The sequence below is a fragment of the Cnephaeus nilssonii genome (genome assembly GCF_951640355.1).
Source record: "Cnephaeus nilssonii genome assembly, chromosome: 22".
Lineage (NCBI taxonomy): Eukaryota > Metazoa > Chordata > Mammalia > Chiroptera > Vespertilionidae > Cnephaeus > Cnephaeus nilssonii.
In genome coordinates, this window is record NC_137093.1 from 15263506 (window position 1) to 15283011 (window position 19506).

At 37.5% G+C, this 19506-nt stretch overlaps 2 protein-coding genes across 3 annotated transcripts in view; one reads left to right on the top strand and one right to left on the bottom strand.

The window, feature by feature from the left end:
* Positions 1 to 438, bottom strand: part of FEZ1 (fasciculation and elongation protein zeta 1) — a 119375-nt gene extending 118937 nt beyond the window's left edge. Inside the window, exon 1 of the mRNA XM_079762376.1 lies at positions 219 to 438. The gene's annotated coding sequence lies outside the window, so the exon portion shown is untranslated. The remainder of the gene's footprint in view (positions 1 to 218) is intronic.
* On the top strand, positions 304 to 14602 carry CHEK1 (checkpoint kinase 1). 2 transcript variants are annotated; one of them, XM_079762373.1, is made up of 13 exons: positions 304 to 920; positions 1569 to 1653; positions 2615 to 2838; positions 3800 to 3864; positions 3954 to 4023; positions 6018 to 6206; positions 6631 to 6735; positions 8527 to 8622; positions 9201 to 9309; positions 9495 to 9672; positions 9930 to 10061; positions 12329 to 12430; positions 13710 to 14602. In XM_079762373.1, exons 2-13 carry the CDS (start codon positions 1589 to 1591, stop codon positions 13803 to 13805), a joined length of 1431 nt encoding a protein of 476 aa, XP_079618499.1. In that variant the 5' UTR covers positions 304 to 920; positions 1569 to 1588; the 3' UTR covers positions 13806 to 14602. The 2 variants fall into 2 exon arrangements, with proteins under 2 accessions (XP_079618499.1, XP_079618500.1); XM_079762374.1 differs by lacking the exon at positions 304 to 920 and adding an exon at positions 995 to 1351.
* The last annotated feature ends 4904 nt before the right edge of the window (positions 14603 to 19506 follow it).

Consider the following 19506-nt stretch of genomic DNA (forward strand, 5'->3'; position numbering starts at 1 on the left):
TGGCCCAGTTTTAAGAACTAGAGAATTTAATGGAGATGATATTGCCTATGCCTTGAGTTCCCAGTCATTCATTGCCAAGGGGGGATACCTATTTCAGTGTTTCCTATTATTTTATCCTAAAGCAGGCCCATTTCCCCAGAATTTACTTTCCTACTTAAACGGATTACTTAAAATTTGCTTTGTAAAATGAGGCAAAACAGCGTTTTTGCTCTACCTACCTGCCTGTGTCTTCCACATTCAGAAGGAGAAGACGGGTAGGACTGGGCTACACAGATGCTCTGCTTTCACACGGTGGGGCTAAGGTGCTGTTTTGGAGCCGATTCAGACCACGCAGGGCAAAGCTGGTCATCCTCACACTCCCTCCAACTGCAAGAGATTTCACCCGACGCCTTCTCCGCCGGTTACTGAGGGGCCAGGCTCTGAGGCGCCCCGCAGTTCCCTTCGTCCTTCCCAGCCCCGTTCTCAGCAGCCGGTCTGCGCCTCACTCCAAAGTGACAGACAGCACGAGGCCCTCACAGTCCTGTCCGCTCTCCGGACCGGTCGCCGGGCAGATACTCGGAGGCGCAGAACCGGCGTCGTGGCGCCCACGGGTGGAAACCCAGCCCCGCGCACGTTCGTCTCCCGGGTCTCCGGCGCCGCCCGGGACTCAGACGCGTTGGGGCGCAGAGAGCTTTCGCAGAGGTGCGTTCGGCAGCCAGCACCTTCTCCCGACCCCACAGTAGCCGGGGCGCAGCTGAAACCTGTGGGTCTGCAGCGCCGGCCTCCTGGAGCCGCCAAGCTTCCAAACTTCGCGAACCGGAAAGCGCGCCTCCTTGCTTTACGGCAAGGGCGCGCGCGTTTGCGACAGTGTGACGCTACCCAGTTTTGGCGGGAAAAGCGCTGCATTTGGATTCCTGCGGTGGCGGGCAGAGGACGGCCTGGTGAGAAGGGCGGCGGGTGGGGGAGGCAGGGAGTCTGCAGAGGAGTTCGGGGTCCGCATTAGCTAGGAGAGCACGGCGACGGGCGAGGGGTTCGGAGAGACTCCCGCGGAGGGGCGGCTCCAGGGGGCGGAGGAGGGTGGCACGGGGTGCGGGAGATACAGGGACTGCAGACACCTCCCCTCTGCTAGTCTGCGTGCCTCCGGGCCCTGCCTTCCGCCCCTCCGGGCAGTTTGGCCCCGCCCCGGGCTCCACCCGGCCCGGGGGACGCCTTGGGGTGGGGAGGAGGGGCCGCAGTGATCGTGGTTATCTTTCCCCCTTACCCTACCCCTCTTACCCCTTCTCTACATCCACCGTGAGGCATCGTCCCCCAACTCCATCACAACTGCTACAGTTCCTCCGCGGATGAGAGGGGCCGACCCTGAGCATTCGGTGTGCGTGGGAATGGGGATTTACAGAATCAGACGCCAGAATTTGGGAGACTTGCCTGTGGTTTAGACGGGGGGTAAAATATGGGTGATGCGGTGCCAGGGGGAAAGAAGAGCTGTTGTTTATATGGATGACTCCTGGCAGGACGCAGAGCTCAGCGACCTCACAGATGACGGACGCTCGTCCTCATCCCCCCTCTTTTCTGGGTCCCGCCCCTTGCAGCCGCGGTGCACAGTGGAGCCATGGCCGTGCCCTTCGTGGAAGACTGGGACCTGGTGCAGACCCTGGGAGAAGGTGCCTACGGAGAGTGAGTCCGAGCCCTCGTCCCCTCCCTCCACATTTGCTCTGTCCCCCTTTGTCTTGTTTGAGTCCACATGCGTTGTTTGGGAGTTACTTTAATACCGTGGGGTCTTAGGAAACTGACCTCTGCATTTGAAATCCAAGACTTTTGGGGAACGGAAGTTGTGCAATCTTTTGTAAGGGCTTTATTTTCTTTGACATTTACTTTGTAAAGCGCCGAATTCCGTTTCTCCTGACACGTCTTCCTTCTTGAGGTTGAGGCATCGTGTTTTAAATGAACAAATGAACAGACTCTGGAGTCAGGCTGCCTGGTGTCAAATCATCAGCCTGTCACATACCGATCATTGTTTTGTTCTTAGGCGAGCTGCTGCTTTTTAATCCTCATCGCAGCCTCTGAATGTATTGGTTTTAGAAAAAGGGGAAGGGAGTGAGAGAGAGAAATATCGATGTGAGAGGGAAACCTATGTGCCCCAACCGGGGACTGAATCTGCACCCTTTTGGTGTATGGAGTGATGCTCCAGGCAACTGAGCCAACCGGCCAGGGCAGCGAGCTTCTGTTTTCTTAGCTGTAAGATGGCAATAATGGTACTGACCCCATCGGTGCTTGGAACAGTTACCGCGGGATTGATAAATGTTAGGTAATGTTATTAGAATTAAATGAATAGAGCATGTGTATATGGAATGTGGCCTAGAATGGTTATCCCAGTTTAGTTTATTTTCTCAAGCATTTATTGAATGACTTTTGGTTAAATAGCATAATGACTTCTTTGATGCATTATCTGTTGTACCTCACATTTCAGAAAGGAGGAGTATCTTTTGAGAACATGGCAGAAACCATTCCCATGGTTTCTCCTTGGTGGATACATTTATAAAAGTGCAACAATTCTGGATGGGTTGTGTTTAATCTTTTGAAGTTTTAAAATAAATAGAATTCAGGTGTCTGGAATGTTATAACTTTTCTTTTTTAGAGTTCAACTTGCTGTGAATAGAAGAACTGAAGAAGCAGTTGCAGTGAAGATAGTAGACATGAAGCGTGCCATAGACTGTCCAGACAATATTAAGAAAGAGATCTGCATCAATAAAATGTTAAATCACGAGAATGTAGTGAAATTCTATGGTCACAGGAGAGAAGGCAATATCCAATATCTATTTCTGGAGTATTGTAGTGGAGGAGAACTTTTTGATCGAATCGGTATGGAAAAGATTTAAGATAATTATTCTCCTAAATAAGTTTCTAAATTTCTTTCTTGAACTTGGGTCTGCCATTTGGTCATTGTCCATTAAGAATTGCTTATGCAACAGAGAAATTGGAATAAGTTGTTTTGTTTTCGCAACTTATATTAACACATGAAAGCATAAAGTCATCAAAACTTTTCCCCCAAGTTGTATAAGTGATTTGGTTGGTGTTGTTTCGTACCTTTTAAGAATGATAAACTGTAGTCTCATTGTATATATTTAGAGATGCAACATAATAGCATGTTACTATGTTTCTTCTTTATGTGTTCAAGTGAAATAATTTAGAATTTTCTAGGATTGCTTTTATAGAACACTGAGAAGTACATAAAATATATTCTGTGGTTCTAAGTTTATTATTTAAAGCTATTGCATTAACAGTTAAAATTGATTATTAGAATCACAAGTATTTATCTCAGGAGAGAGTTGAGTATAAAAGAAATCATGAGTTAATAAGGGAGATCAAGATATAAAAAGATGACTGACAATAGAATACATCTTAATAAATCTGTGTTCCTAAAGAAGCATCACAGGCATTCATGACTTTGTTGTGTGAGAGGTTATAGGAAGTTTAAATCTGTTGTTAAGTATTTAGTGTGAAATTACCTTAATTTTGTCAAGCTTCCACTTTGGCAATTACACTTCAGGAGTGGAAAAATCTTGGCATGACATTTTGATGAAATTAGGGGAGAATTTGAAAGATCAAATAAATAATGGTTAATATAAGCAGGGACTTTCAAGATATGGTTTGCATTCTTATTATATGAGTTAGTGGACTCCAGAGTCTTTTTGATTGTTAGCATAAGATTCTGTTTGCTCAAGTACAATCACACATGTTTAACCTTAGAATTAAGAGGTTATGTGGTTGATTCCTGATTATATTTACCTGGTAAACTAACTCTCATAATGAATTCTTTTAGAGCCAGACATAGGCATGCCTGAACAAGATGCTCAGAGGTTCTTCCATCAACTCATGGCAGGGGTGGTAGGTACCGTTGACTCTAAATTTTACTTAAAATTAGTGTGAGTGAAGTAAGTTACTAAACTCTAATATTCTTCCCTCTGCTTTGTTAGACTTATCTGCATGACATTGGAATCACTCACAGGGATATTAAGCCAGAAAATCTCCTATTGGATGAAAGGGGTAAGTTTAGCATTTTGTGACTGCTACCTAAATTATTTTAATACAGCCATGCAAGGCTGTTTCAAGGCTTTTGCATTATTGAAATTTCAGGGAATAACAAAACAAAATCCAAGGATATACAGAAGTCATCCTTTAGTATTTTCAGTGATTACTACTTACAAGTAACTTGGAACTCAATGTCAGTGGTTTAAGATTGTCATATATAGTTATTAACAGGTAATTACACCAGCTACCTTCCAACTCAAATACAGGTAAACATCATCAATGGCTTACATACTATATTGTAGATGTAAATGATTTTTAAAGAATTAGTCCCCTATTTTGGAACAGTTGTTTTTATAGCTTTTACAACAAATAAAACAGTGATGACTGTTCTATAAATTTGTGCACAAACCCAATATAAAAATTGGGTCATATAATGAATATTTTTTATGACACTTGCTTTTTTTTTTACTTATACCTAATTCTGTGTAATTTACAAAGTAAATGTCATATAGCTATACCTTTATTTAAAAACAATTACTTATATAGTTTCTTTTTTTTTTCTTTTTTTAAAAATATATTTTATTGATTTTTCACAGAGAGGAAGGGAGAGGGATAGAGAGCCAGAAACATCGATGAGAGAGAAACATCGACCAGCTGCCTCCTGCACACCCCCTACTAGGGATATGCCCGCAACCAATGTACATGCCCTTGACCGGAATCGAACCTGGGACCCTTCAGTCCGCAGGCTGACGCTCTATCCACTGAGCCAAACCGGTTTCGGCTATAGTTTCATTATGTACATGTATTATAAGATTTAGTCATTTCTTTATTGATGGACATTTAAGTTATTTACAAATAATAAAATGAATATCCTTATGTTTGTGTGTTTGAGGGAGTAGTTCTGTGGATATAGTTCTAGAAATAGAAATTACTAGTTCATAAAGAGTGTGTGCATATTTCAAATTTTAACATCTTTTGCCAGATTGTCCTCTGTAAAGGTTGAAAATAGGGAATCTCTAATTCCTAAGACTAGATTTGACTCCTTTGCTATAAGATTTTGTAATGTCCTATATTTTCATAACCTTTTCAACAGTTGTCTGTTGTTAGTCTTCTCCAGTAATTTATCTAACTACATTGGCTAGCAACAGTGTCATTTTGTTACAGTAGACATTTACCAAGTGTAAGTTAAATGGAAAGTTTTACCTACAGTTTATGTGTGTGGAAGATGGGAAGTTAGAGTAGAAATGTGCTTTCCTGGTTTGTTTTTTAGAGTTCCTCCTCCTTTTCTAAACGTAGCCACTTTGACAAGAAGTTCTGGTGGTTTGTGGATCTTTAGTTTTGGTGTGCCTTTACATGTAAATTTTCTTCCAGCCAACAGGTTTTGCTTGCTGCTGGGAAAGTTGTATCTAATACATTATTGATGTCTCCTCCTGCCTACTGCACAACCCAATAAAGGGCTAAGCCAGTGGTCGGCAAACTCATTAGTCAACAGAGCCAAATATCAACAGTACAACGATTGAAATTTCTTTTGAGAGCCGAAAACCGACTTCTGCGCACGGGCCACACAGTGCGCGCCCGCACGTGGTATTTTGTGGAAGAGCCACACTCAAGGGGCCAAAGAGCCGCATGTGGCTCGCGAGCCGCAGTTTGCCGACCACTGGGCTAGGCTCTGCTTTAAGCCTAAGTCTCCAGTACCCTTTTTCAGAAGGGCAGGCCCTTTTGACTTCAGTATCTTTCTTTAACCTGTTTGTGTATTGATATTTCTCTTTTTTTAAAAAAAAATTATTTCTCTTGAATTAGCAGAAGCGATGAGTTCTTTCACTGATTTTAGCTAGATGATGATGTCTTTTATTTCTTCTTTTTAAAAATTTCTTTGTTGGCTCGTTTTAAGGCAGAGAAGTTCTACAAACCTTGGGTGACACCAGTGATTTTTCTAATAAAACTTTATTTAAGTATATCTACTTACAAAACATTTTTATCCAGTGCCATCTCTTTTTTCTTTGGTTTAGATAACCTCAAAATCTCTGACTTTGGCTTGGCAACAGTGTTTCGGCATAATAACCGTGAGCGTTTATTGAACAAGATGTGTGGTACTTTACCTTACGTTGCGCCAGAACTTCTAAAGAGAAAAGAATTTCATGCAGAACCAGTTGATGTTTGGTCCTGTGGAATAGTACTTACTGCAATGTTGGCTGGGGGTAAGAGCTATTTAATCATGATAAAACTCATCTCCTGTGGAAAGACAGATTTGTTATTCCAGAATTAATGAAATAATCCAAGGGTATCCATATTTATATGACAGTATTTTAATAGTAAATTATTTATAACTAAGTTGGAACTTTTAATCCCAAAGGTTTTGAAAAACGAGGTATGTATAGCTATTAAATGAAATACAACAGTAGCTCTCGCTTCTAAGATTCATGTGAATACTTTTGGAAAGTGTAGGGGAGGAAGTGGTTCGGCTCATCTGTCTTTGAGTGCTTCTGAAATTTTTGTGAGCTGGTGTTCTTAGTTTGAAAACCATATTGAATTAACTTGGAGGAGATGGATTTATATTGTTAATTATTTTCCCTGGAATCTGCATAATGATATGAACACTCAGAAAACTTGTTTCTTTTTTAGAATTGCCATGGGACCAGCCCAGTGACAGTTGTCAGGAATATTCTGATTGGAAAGAAAAAAAAACATACCTCAACCCTTGGAAAAAAATCGATTCTGCTCCTCTAGGTAACTGATTGAAAGTACTGATTTCTTGGATAATGAAGTGTAGTGCTGTTTGGTTACTTTTTCTTACATTTTCTTTTTAACTTTTAAATTATATAAATCTATATTCCTTGTAGATAAATATAAAAATAAGAAAAAATTTTAAAATTGATTTCAGAGAGGAAGAGAGAGAGAGAAAAACATCACTGCTGAGGGAGAATCATTGATTGACTGCCTCCTGCAAGCCCCACACTAGGGATCGAGCTGCAACCTGGGCATGGGCCCTGACCACCTGGTTCATAGGTTAACGCTCAACCACTGAGCCACGCTGGCCAGGCAATAAAAAAATTTTAAAAACCAGTCCTATAATTCCTGAAAAATAGCTTATTTTAATATTTTGATATATGCTTCTATACTTTGTTGTAAAATATATGACAAATATATATTTATGTGTGTTTTTACAAAAAATGAGATTATACTACGTACACACAATATTTTGTAATCTGTTTTTTGTGTGTGAATTAATGCTTTGTGAACTTTTCCTATGATTGTAATTATAGGCCTACGTCATTGTTTTTAAAGACTCTGAAGGTGTTCTACTATATAGATATTCCTTATACTCATCTGGTTCACTTTTTTAGAAATCTAGATTTTTTTCTAATTTTTCACTGTTATGAAAGAGAGATAATGATCATCCATATAACTAAATCTTTGCACATACCTTTAACTTATTTAATTAAAATAAAACCCCAGAAGTGGAATTGCAGGGTGAAGGACAGGACATTTGTAGTTTTTAATTATTCTGGTTTACTTTGCCAAGTTGTTTTTCAGAAAGTTTATATTATTTCATCAAATAGGCCTATAAAAATGTATTCAGTGTTTTTTGTTTTTATTTTAAATTTAGTACCAATGACATTGTATATCTACAATGTATTTATTAATTTTTTAACGTATTAATGTCATTAGATCTTTGTTTTTTAAAAATTTATTGGAATGACATTGGTTAATAAAATTACATAGGTTTTAGGTGTACAATTCTATAATACATCATCTGTATATTGTATTGTGTGTTCACCACCCCAAGTCAAGTCTCCACCCATCACCATTTACTTACCCTCTCCTACCTTACAATCTTTGGATTTATTACAAATATTTTTCACAATTTGTCATGTGTGTTTACTTTATTTATGCTATCTTGACATGCAATAATTTGTGTATTTTTACTTAATTTAAATCTATTATCTTGTCCTTTGTGGTTCTTGACTATATTGTCACTTTGGAAAGGTCTTTTCTATTCTAACATTAGTAAAAGAAATTCCCTATGTTTTCATTACCTGTTTTTTTTATTTTAACCTTTTGTCCATTAGAAATTTATTTTTGTGGTGGGAGATATATGAATTCTTTATCAAGGTAATTAGGATGCTGGAAAGTAAATTTTTTAAAAATAAAACTGTGTGAATGAGTACTTAACATGACATTGGAACAAGTTTGGTATTGAAAATAGATAAGTTGTATCTTTTTATTAATGTTGTCAGCTGGGGAGAAACATTTCTACCTGGCTGTTACGCTACTGTCTGCAAATAATTGAGAATCAGACCTGGACAGACTATTCTAAGATACAGACTGTAGCAAAGAACAACGGCATGAAATTAAAGCAATAATTTAGTAGCTTTAATAATTTATTCTTTCTCTTCCCCAGAAATGATATTTGGACATAAGGAGACCAAGAGAGAGATGTGTTCCATACCACAAGCTATAGGCTTTTCTAATCTGCATGACTCTTTTGTAAATGTTGTCTTAATGTTTTGTTTTCAGCTCTGCTGCATAAAATCCTCGTTGAGAATCCATCAGTAAGGATTACCATCCCAGACATCAAAAAAGATAGATGGTACAACAAACTACTCAAGAAAGGTAAGTATCCTTAAAATAAAAGTATTTTTATTCTGTGAAATTAGGAATTTGACAAGAGTGCAGGCGTTTTGAAACAATCATTGTGGAGAAAGGGAGAGAAAACTGTCTAGAGAAACACAGGACTGACTGTCAGTTGAGGATCCAGCTGAGGATAGTAACCATGAATTTATAGTGGCATCATTTTATGTTGGATAGAGCAGATTCATAATGTTCATTGTCATGATCATAAATTGTTTATTTTTTAAAGTTTTTACTCTTTAGTTAGGTTTCTCTGTCTTCATAGAACATTTTTCTATTACCATAAATGGTACCAATAAAATTATAGCTTTGTACTCCACACTTGGAACACACTTACTGATCAGTATTTGTATAATTTGACAAGTGAATCCTACTAAGTTCATAATGACCACATTTCTCGTAAAATCGTGTAGAAGGAGCCACTATTTGTTGTATAAGTATTTTGGTGTTAAATGAATTCAGATGTAGTTTTACTTCTTCTGATTGCCAGTTATATTAATTTAAAAGTATCTGCATAGAAGACTTGAAAGCTTTTGTATTTATTTTATTTTATTTTTTAGGGGCAAAGAGGCCCCGAGTCACTTCAGGTGGTGTATCGGAGTCTCCTGGTGGATTCTCTAAACACATTCAATCCAATTTGGATTTCTCTCTAGTAAACAGTGCTTCTAGGTAAGATTAATTAATCAAGATCAAGTGCCTGTTGAAGGTAATATCCCCCATGTAGAGTAATATATATATGTATTTTATGTTAATCGTGACTATCACTTTTATTGGTGTGAGAATTGTAATGTGATATTAAAAAGCCTGAGACATTTTATTTAATGACATATATTTCCCCTATCTTAATGTCTTAGTGAAGAAAATGTGAAGTACTCCAGTTCCCAGCCAGAACCACGGACAGGTCTTTCCTTATGGGACACCAGCCCGTTATACATTGATAAGCTGGTACAAGGCATCAGTTTCTCCCAACCCACATGTCCGGATCATATGCTTCTGAATAGCCAGTTACTTGGCACCCCAGGATCCTCACAGGTAGGAGAACTTAGTTTGTAAAGTGAATAATGGAAGCCATGTGTTTTTTTATTGTCTTAAAGTCTCTTTTTAAATGTATCAATCTTCAAGTATTAACACTTTATGTCGATTTTTTTCTGACAAGGAAGAAATAATTAGAAGAGACCTTTATGTATAAGAATCACAAATCACAGCAAGAAGAATTTTAAAACGAAATAGCTATATGCCTCCTTTTGGTGATAACAAATTTATTCTGCTTTTCTTTATTTGGCATGTAGAACCCCTGGCAGCGCCTGGTCAAAAGAATGACACGGTTTTTTACCAAATTGGATGCAGACAAATCTTACCAGTGCCTGAAAGAGACCTGTGAGAAATTGGGCTATCAATGGAAAAAGAGTTGTATGAATCAGGTATATTTCATTCAGTTTTCATTATGTCTTTTCCTGAAGAAAAATTTAAATATTTGACTAAAAAACCGTCATCAGTATATATTTTTAAAATATAGAGTAATCAGTTTGAAAAAGAAACAATTGAAATAGAAGGAATTTAAGTAAAATGTTCTTTAACCTAAATAATATTTTTAAGGACTTCTCTAAGTTATTAAAAACATTAAGACTCACGTAATTACTTTCTCAAAAACTACCCATACTTAAATTGTAAAAGTAACAATTGACTTCCTTCTATGAAAGATGAATACATTAACAATCCCGCACTTTCTCTATGTCCTCTGCTCCCACCTACCAGTTTTTGTTTATATCCTTACTAGAGGCCCGGTGCACGGGATTCGTGCACTGGTGGGGGGCATGGCCTGCGGGGATGGGCCCGCTGTGGGAGTGCCGCTCATCCCGGTCAGCCAAGCGGCTGTGGACCCACCCTCTGAGTGGCTGCTCTCTGGTCCGGCATCTTCCATGGAACTGGAGCACTTGCCTCTCCAGGGGACCCGGTCGGGGCTGGGCCCAGGGACAATAGCACTGAGAGGCAGCAGAGTAGGCCTCAGTCCCCGCCAGCCTCCAGGGTCAGGTCTGCGAGCCCCGCAGTGGTGCAGTGTGGTTTTCGGGCATTCAGAGGCGGCGGCAGGGAGCGAGGAGGAGGTGAAGGAGCCTGGGGCAAGGAGGCAATGATCGCAGCCTGGGTTCCTGCCCATTGGCTCTGGGTTCGCAGCTGCCGCTCATCCTGGTCAGCCGAGCACTGCTCCCACTGTGGTAGTGCACTGACCACCAGGTGTAGCTCCTGCGTTGAGCATCTGCCTCCTGGTGGTCAGTGCGCATCATAGCGACTGGTCGATCGGCTGGTTTTCCAACCTTCGGTCGCTGGGCTTTTATTATATAGGATAGCATATTTGGAACATTGACATGCTATTACCTTTAGGCTTTTCAAAAATCTTAGTATCGTGAAAAACCAATAGGGGAATATTTTCTAGTATTAAAGGAGACTAAAGGGGCCTGATAAATAATGCAATCACTGGGTCATGGATTTAAAGGAAAAAAGCGATAGCAGATGTTATTGGATCAATTGGGGAAATTTGAATATGGTTTTTATATTAGGTAATGTTTTTGTATCAGTGTCAGATTTCTTGGGTATGATTATAAAATTGTAATTTGTCAGAGAATGTCTTGGGTTGTAGGAGAAATAGGGTGAACTTTATGCTATTTATAACTTAATTTAAAAAGAAACAACCAACCACATAAAAAAAAAAACCCACACCACATACTTATCTAGGTCGGTAAGGCCAATGAAGGGTATGGCGTTATTTATTATACGGTTCCTTCAGTTTTTCTGTAGATTTGTGAGCTTTAAAAATTAGAAGTTAGGAGAAAATGCTACTGTGCAGAAATCTGAAGCCAGCCTGATTGTACTCTCACCTGTATAAATAATTCACTTTTTTTAAAGGTAGTTTTATTGAGATAAAATTCACATAACATGAAAATCGTTGCTTTAACTATTTTAAAGTGTACAGTTCAGTGGTTTTCAGCATATTCACAAGATTGTACAACTTGCATCATCATTTAATTCCAGAACATTTTTTCACCCCCAAAATAAGTTGTACTTCTTTATTAGCAGTCACTTCTTACTCTTTCTTTCTCCATTCCCTGGCGACCACTAATTTACTTTCCGTCTATGGACTACCTATGCTGGACATTTCATGTAAATGGAATCATATGCTATATGGCCCTATGTGTCTGCTTTTACTTAGCATAATGTTTTCAAGGTTAATCCATGCTGTAGTATTTAGCAGTGCATATAGTATATTCCTTTTTATGGGTTGATAATATTTCATTGTCTGGGTAGGCTACATTTTGTGTATACATTTATCTGTTGATGGACATTTGGGATGTTTGTACTTTCAGGCTATTATGAATAATGCTGCTGTGATCATCCTTATACAGGTTTTTGTGTGAACATATGTGTTTTTAAGGGCTGTCATAACAATACCACAGACTGGATGTTTTAAACAATTGTTCTAGAGGACTTTCTATTGAATTTCTTTTTGGGCAGCTCTGGTACTTCCAAACGCAGATTTTAACTGGGACTTTTTTTTTTTTTTTTATGCATAGTTTCGCTGGATATGGAATTCTAGCTCAACAGCTTTTTCTTTCAGCACTTCAAATATGTCATCCCACTGCCTTTTGGCTTCCCACCCACACATCTTGGCTTAACCTTTTTTTTATTGCCTTAGGTTACTGTATCAACAACTGATAGAAGAAACAATAAACTGATTTTCAAAGTGAATTTGGTAGAAATGGATGAGAAGATCTTGGTTGACTTCCGGCTTTCTAAGGTATATAGAACAGCACATATCTTTTTTAAAAACTTTGTTTTGCTTAAAGAGTATTTATACATATTCATTGTAGAAATTTTAAAAATCCAAAAAAAAGTTCAAAAATCAATACAAAGAAGTTGAAAGAAGGAACTCAGAATCAAGTTTAATCTTATCATCCAGAGAGAACACATTTGTTTGTTGTTGTTAATCCTCCCCTGAGGATATTTTCCATTGATTTTTTTTTTTTAGAGAGAGAGTAAAAGGGAGGGGGGGAGACGCATTGATTGGTTGCCTCCCGCATGTTCCCCGAATGGGCCTGGGGATCGAGCCTGCAAGCAAAGTACATGCCCTTGACTGAAATTGAACCCGAGACCCTTCAGTCTGCAGGCTGATATTCTATCCACTGAGCCAAACCAGCTAGGTCCAGGTTTATTTTGATATATTTCATTATAGTAGTCTTACTGCTACTAATTGTATATACTATGGAGAGTTTATGTGGAGATTATTTTAAAATGTTATTATATTTATATATACATGGCATTTATAAATATATTGAATTCATATATATCTTTTCTATAAAAATTGTGATTTGTCAAAAATGTTTGCACGTTATAATTAATGAACCATTATCTGTTAATAATTCTATGCTTAAATACCCAGATACATAGAGTTTTACTCACATTTATAATTATTTCTTTAGAAATTACTAGAGCTGAGGTTATATATAGTTTTAAAGCCTTTGATATATATAAAACAAAAATAGCGTCTTCTCTATTTCCTGGGAGATTGTGTGAGCTCTAAAGGAGGTTGGAGGAAAAGGTCACATTCTTTATATTGGAGATTTGCTGCAATACTGTTGTCCAGATGCTTGGTATGGAATTACATGGTTAAGATCCTAGTGTGATAATGTTTTTTATATAACGGAATCACTGGCTTTGTTGCCACAGTATTTTGAGAAGGCTTCAGTATGTTGCATAGCTTATTTTTAGTTTACAAATTTCCAATACCTACGGAAAACAATGACTTAGGGCCAGAGATATCAACGCTTAAAACAGACAGTCTGTCATTGTATTTGCTTTCTGAATCCAATGTTGGGTCCAGTGTTGGGAACAGTGATGGGTCTTAAATCAAGTCAGAATTATTTATTTTAGCCATTTCTTCTCCCAAGATAATTGGTCTTTATTACAGGACCTAAAGAGAATTGTAGCTGGACATATCTGTAGGTGTTTTTCTCTACATACCACCACAGAGATTTTGATTTTTTTGACATTATTTTTTTATATTATTCCTAATATAGGGTGATGGATTGGAATTCAAGAGACACTTCCTGAAGATTAAAGGCAAGCTGAGCGATGTTGTGAGCAGCCAGAAGGTTTGGCTTCCTGCCACATGATCGATTCACTGGCTTTGGGATTCCTGGTGAATATAGTGCTGCTATGTTGACATTATTCTTCCTAGAGAAGACTATCCTAATCTGCAAACTGCAAACAATAGTCCCTGAAGAGTTGTCTTCCTCCTAGTCAAACATTTTCCAATTATTTTGTACTTTCTGCATAAAAATAATACCTATTATTTTAATTGTAAATAAGACTTTGGGGAAGGGATAGGTAGAATTCATTAGATACTTTTCCATCTGTGTTTAGTGTCTAAATTTGAGACCCACCTGGTGAAAACCAAGCTTTGGGGATATATGAGTTTACCAGCTTTTATACCAGTATAATGAAAGATGATACTCTTGTCTCATTTTTACCAAAACATTTGGTTTTATCTAAAAAGTACATACTGCTTCCACATTGATTTAAATAAGTGGATGAATTGTAAAAAAAGGAAATCCTTGTGGCTTTTGAACAGTAGATTTATCAGTCTGTGAAGTGAGTTATCTTCAAAAAATATATCCCCAAGATTGGTACTCATTTTCAGAAGGTCCTGACCAGGTATCTAAACCCATTATTGAATTATAATTATTAATTGGAATTACAAATTGGTATGTTTTTTCCATTATAGTTAATAAAATATAAATATAAAATGCTGGTTGGTCTTTCAAGTAGAAGTTGAGCATGAACTCTAGTGCATAACTACCTTTAAAATTACTGTTGCACATTTTAAATATTTTTCTATATTATTCTCTACTTTCACAGCCATATTTTAATTCTTTATTACAGAAATAAATTCTATTTTGAAAACGAATAACTAACTCTGTGAACTTACTGGTGACTAAGCTTCCAGGTGGTAAGAAATAAAAGAGGAGTCAGAAGTAAGGAAGCTATAATAGAAATAGATCTGATTCCTGGTTCTTTTATCTATGTGATTTACTAAGTCTTTATTCTAATAAACTTTATATTAACTTGAATGTATTAGGTTGGGACCCTGTATTCCTCTTTCTTGGTAATCTATAAAATCACTCATCTTAGTCTGAAGTCAAGGACATATGAAATTTTATTATCCAAGTTTATCATATATTAGTGTATATGTACCAGTAAATTGTGCTACTGCAGTGTACCCATAGGAGGAAGAAATTTGAACCGATAGATGGCTCCTAGGAATTGAGCCAGTAAATTCTTAAATATGAAGAAATTTTGTTCTTGAAGATTGCTATCCATCCATCCATCCATCCATCCATCCATCCATCCACAAATCATCTCTGGCTTTGACCACCCCTGAGTTCTAGGCTTTTGTAGCTACAGCCTACCTACCATTTTCTCTAGTCGAATAGTCAAGACCCAAAATAGCTTTTTATTTTATTGTTTTTATTAATTTCAGAGAGGAAAGGAAGAAAGAGATAGAAACATCAACGATGAGACAGAATCACTGATCTGTTGCCTCCTGTACCTCCCCCCCTTCTAGGGATTGAGCCCCCAACCTGGGCATGTGCCCTGTTGGTAATTGAATCATGACCTCCTGGTTTATAGGTTGGTGCTCAACCTACTACTGAGCCACGCTGGCCAGGCAAGGAAGTTTGTAATTTTAATATAGTCCAATTAAGATCTTTCCTTGGCTAACATTTTTTTGTTTCTTATTTAAGGATTCATTCCCTACTATAAGTTTATGAAAAATTTCTTCCATATTTTAAAAGATTTATTTATAGTTTTGGATTACACAGATCTACAGTCTACCTGAAAATGTTTTTTGTGTATAATGTGAGATAGAGGTCAAGTTTCATTTTTTTTCCCCATATTTGGCTATCCATTTAGTACTGGTTATTGAAAAGATTATTATAGCTAGTGAAATTGAAGCAGTTATAAAAACAACTCTCGATAAACAAAAGTCCTGGGCTGGATGACTTAACAGGTGAATTTTACCAAACATTCAGAGATGAACTAACACCTATCCTTCACAAACTATTCCAAAAAATTCTAGAAGAGGGAAGATTCCCAAGCTCATTTTAAGAGGCCAACATAGTCTTAATTCCAAAATCAAATAAAGACACTACAAAGAAAATTATAGGCCAGTATCCCTGATGAACATAGATGCTAAAATTCTCAACAACATATTAGCAAACCATATCTAGTAATTCTTTAAAAAGATCATACACCACCCTATCCAGTTTGGCTCAATGAATAGAGTGTCGGCCTGCAGACTGAGGCGTCCCGGGTTTGATTCCAGTCAAGGACACATGCCCGGGTTGCAGGCTCGATCTGCAGTAGGGGGTGTGCAGGAGGCAGCCAATCAATGATCCTCTCATCATTGATGTTACAGTCTCTTCCTCTACTTTTCTCTCTCTCTAAAATCAATAAATATATATATATATATAAAAAAAAATCATATAGCATGATCAAGTGGGCTTTATTCCAGGGATGCAAGGTTGGTACAATGTCTGCAAATCAATAAACTTGATACACCACATAAACAAAATGAAGGCTAAAAACCACATGATTATATCAATAGATGCAGAAAAGGCATTTGATAAAATCCACCACCCATTTATGATAAAAACTCAGCAAAATGGGAATAGGGGAACATTCCTCAATGTAATAAAGGCCATATATGACAAACCCACAGTCAGCATCATACTCAATGGGCAAAAACTACAAGCATTTCCCTTAAGCTCAGGAACAAGACAGGGATGTCTGCTTTTCCATTCATTTAACAAAGTCCTAGCCACAGCAATCAGACAAGAAGAAGAAATAAAAGGCATTCAAATTGGAAAGGAAGAAGTAAAACTTATTTGCAGATAACATGATACTGTATATAGAGAATCCTAAATATTCCACACAAAAAAACTAGAACTGATAAATGAATTCAGTAAAGTAGCAGGATAAATATCCAGAAATCAGTTACATTTTATACACCAATAATGAACTATCAGAAAGGGAAACTCGGAAAATAATCCTATTCACAATTGCTTAAGAAAAAAAAAAATACCTAGGACTAAATATAACCAAGGATGTAGAAGACCTATACTCAGGAATTATAAGACACTGAAGAAGAAAATTGAAGAATATACAAATAAGTGGAAATATATACCATGTTCATGGATAGGAAGAATTAGCATCATTAAAATGTCCATACTAGCCAAAGCAATCTGTATATTCAATGCAATTCCTATTAAGATACCAATGGAGTATTTTACAGAACTAAAACTATTCCAAAAATTTATATGAAATCACAAAAGACCCAAATAGCCACAGCAATCCTGAGGAAGAACAAAGTTGGAGAAATCACACTACCTGATATCCAACTAAATCACAAGACCATAGTAATCAAAATAACCTGGTGCTGGCATAAAAACACATATAGATCAATGGACCAGTATAGAGAGCCTAAAAATAAACTGATGCCTTTATAGTCAATATTTGACAATGGAGGCAAAAACATCTAATGGGATAAAGATAGCCTATTCAATAAGTGTGTTGGGGAAATTGGATAGATACATGCAAAAAAAAAAATGAAACTAGACCACCTTCTTACACCATACACAAGAATAAAAATATGGATTAAAGACTTAAATGTAAGACTCAAAACCATATAAATCCTAGAAGAAAACAGGCAGTAAAATCTCAGACATTTCTCATAGCAATAATTTTTCTGAAATATCACCTCGGGCAAAGGAAACAAAAAGAATAAGCAAATGGGAATAAAGCAAACTAAAAAATTTCCTCACAGCAAAGGAAACCATCAAAATGATAAGAAAACCAGTGATACAGCTGATAAGGGATTAATATCAAAAATTTATAAAGAACTTATAAAACTCAACACCAAAAAAAACAAACAATCATATTTAAAAATGAAGAGAACATACACATGGCCAATAGGCATGTGAAAATATGCTCAATATCACTAATCGTCAGAGAAATGCAAATTAAAACCACAATGAGATATTACCTGTCAGAATGGCTATTATCAATAAATCAAGTGTTGGTGAGGGTGTGGAATAAAGGGAACCCTTGTGCACTATTGGTGGGAATGCAGATTGGTGCAGCTACTGTGGAAAGCAGTATGGAGTTCCTCAAAAAGTTAAAAATGGAACTACCTTATAAACCAGTGATTTCACTTGTGGGAATATATCCAAAGAAACCCAAAACACAAATTTGAAAGACTATATGCACCCCTATGTTCGTTGCAGCATTATTTACTATAGCTAAGATCTGGAAACAGCCCAAGTGCCCATCAGTAGATGAGTGGATAAAAAAGCAGTGGTACATTTATACAATAGAATACTACTCAGCCATAAAAAAGAAGGAAATCGTACCCTTTGGGATAGCAGGGATGGACCTTGAGTGAAATGCTAAGTGAAATAAGCCAGTCAGAGAAAGACAAGTACCATATGATTTCACTCATTTGTGGAATCTAAGGAACAAAATAAACTAATAAAGTAGAAACAGACTCATAGAGAACAGACTGACAGTTGTCAGAGGGGAGGGGAGTTGCAGGGCTTGGTGAAAAAATGTGATGGGATTAAGCAATTAATAAATATAGACACAGACAACAGTATGGTGATTACCAGAGGGAAAGGTAGAAGAGGGTAGATCGGGTAGAAGAGGGTATAGGTGGAATAAATGGAAGGAGACTTGATGTGGTGTGATGAACATACAATACAATAAACAGATGTAGTAGTATAGAAATTGTACACTTGAAATCTATATAATTTTATTGACCAATGTCACCCCAATACATTCAATAAAAAAGGGGAAAAAGAGAAAAGATTATCCTTTTTTAACCACTCTTCATTGATATCCATTCAGTGTTTACATTTTCTTATTTTTTATAATATGTTTTTTTAAAAATATATACTTTTATTGATTTCAGAGAGGAAGGGAGAGGGAGGGATAGAAACATCAATGATGAGAATCATTGATGGGCTTGCCTCCTGCACATCCCCTACTGGGGATCGAGCCCACAACCTGGGCATGTGCCCTTGACCGGAATTGAACTTGGGACCTTTCAATCCACAGGCTGACGCTCTCTCCACTGAGCCAAACCATCTAGGGCAGTATGTTTTGAATCAGAATCCAAATAAAGTCTACACTAGCAATTGACTGATGTCTTTTAAGTTACTTTTGGTCTATAAATTCCCCCTTCATCCTCCCTCTCTCTGATTTTTCCCCCTTGCAATTTAAAAAAAAAAAGTTTTTTATTGATTTTATAGAGAGAGGAAGGGTAGAGAGATAGAAACATCTTGAGAGAGAAACATCAACCAGCTGTCCCCTGCATGCCCCCTACTGGGGATCAAGCCCACGACCCAGGCATGTGCTCTGACCGACAATCGAACTGGTGACCTCTTGGTCAAGGCTTAACTATTGAGCCACACCAGCCAGTCCCCCTTGCAATTTTTATTGGTAAAATAATCCAGCTGGTTTACCCTATACAGTAATTTTCTTTCATTTGAATTTGTTGATTGTATTACTATGGTACAGTTTCATGTTTCCTCTATCCTCTGTGTTTTCTGTAAATATATACATTCATGATACTAGTCCTGTGTCAATTATATGTGCTTCATATAAGCATTTAAAACCATAAATTTTTCTCTAAATACCACTTTATGCCACACATTTTTATGTGTTGTGTTTTTGTTATCTGGGTCAAATGTTTTTTTAATTTCTTTATGAGTTATTTTTTTGACCCATGGGCTATTTAGAATTACGTTTCTGAAGTTC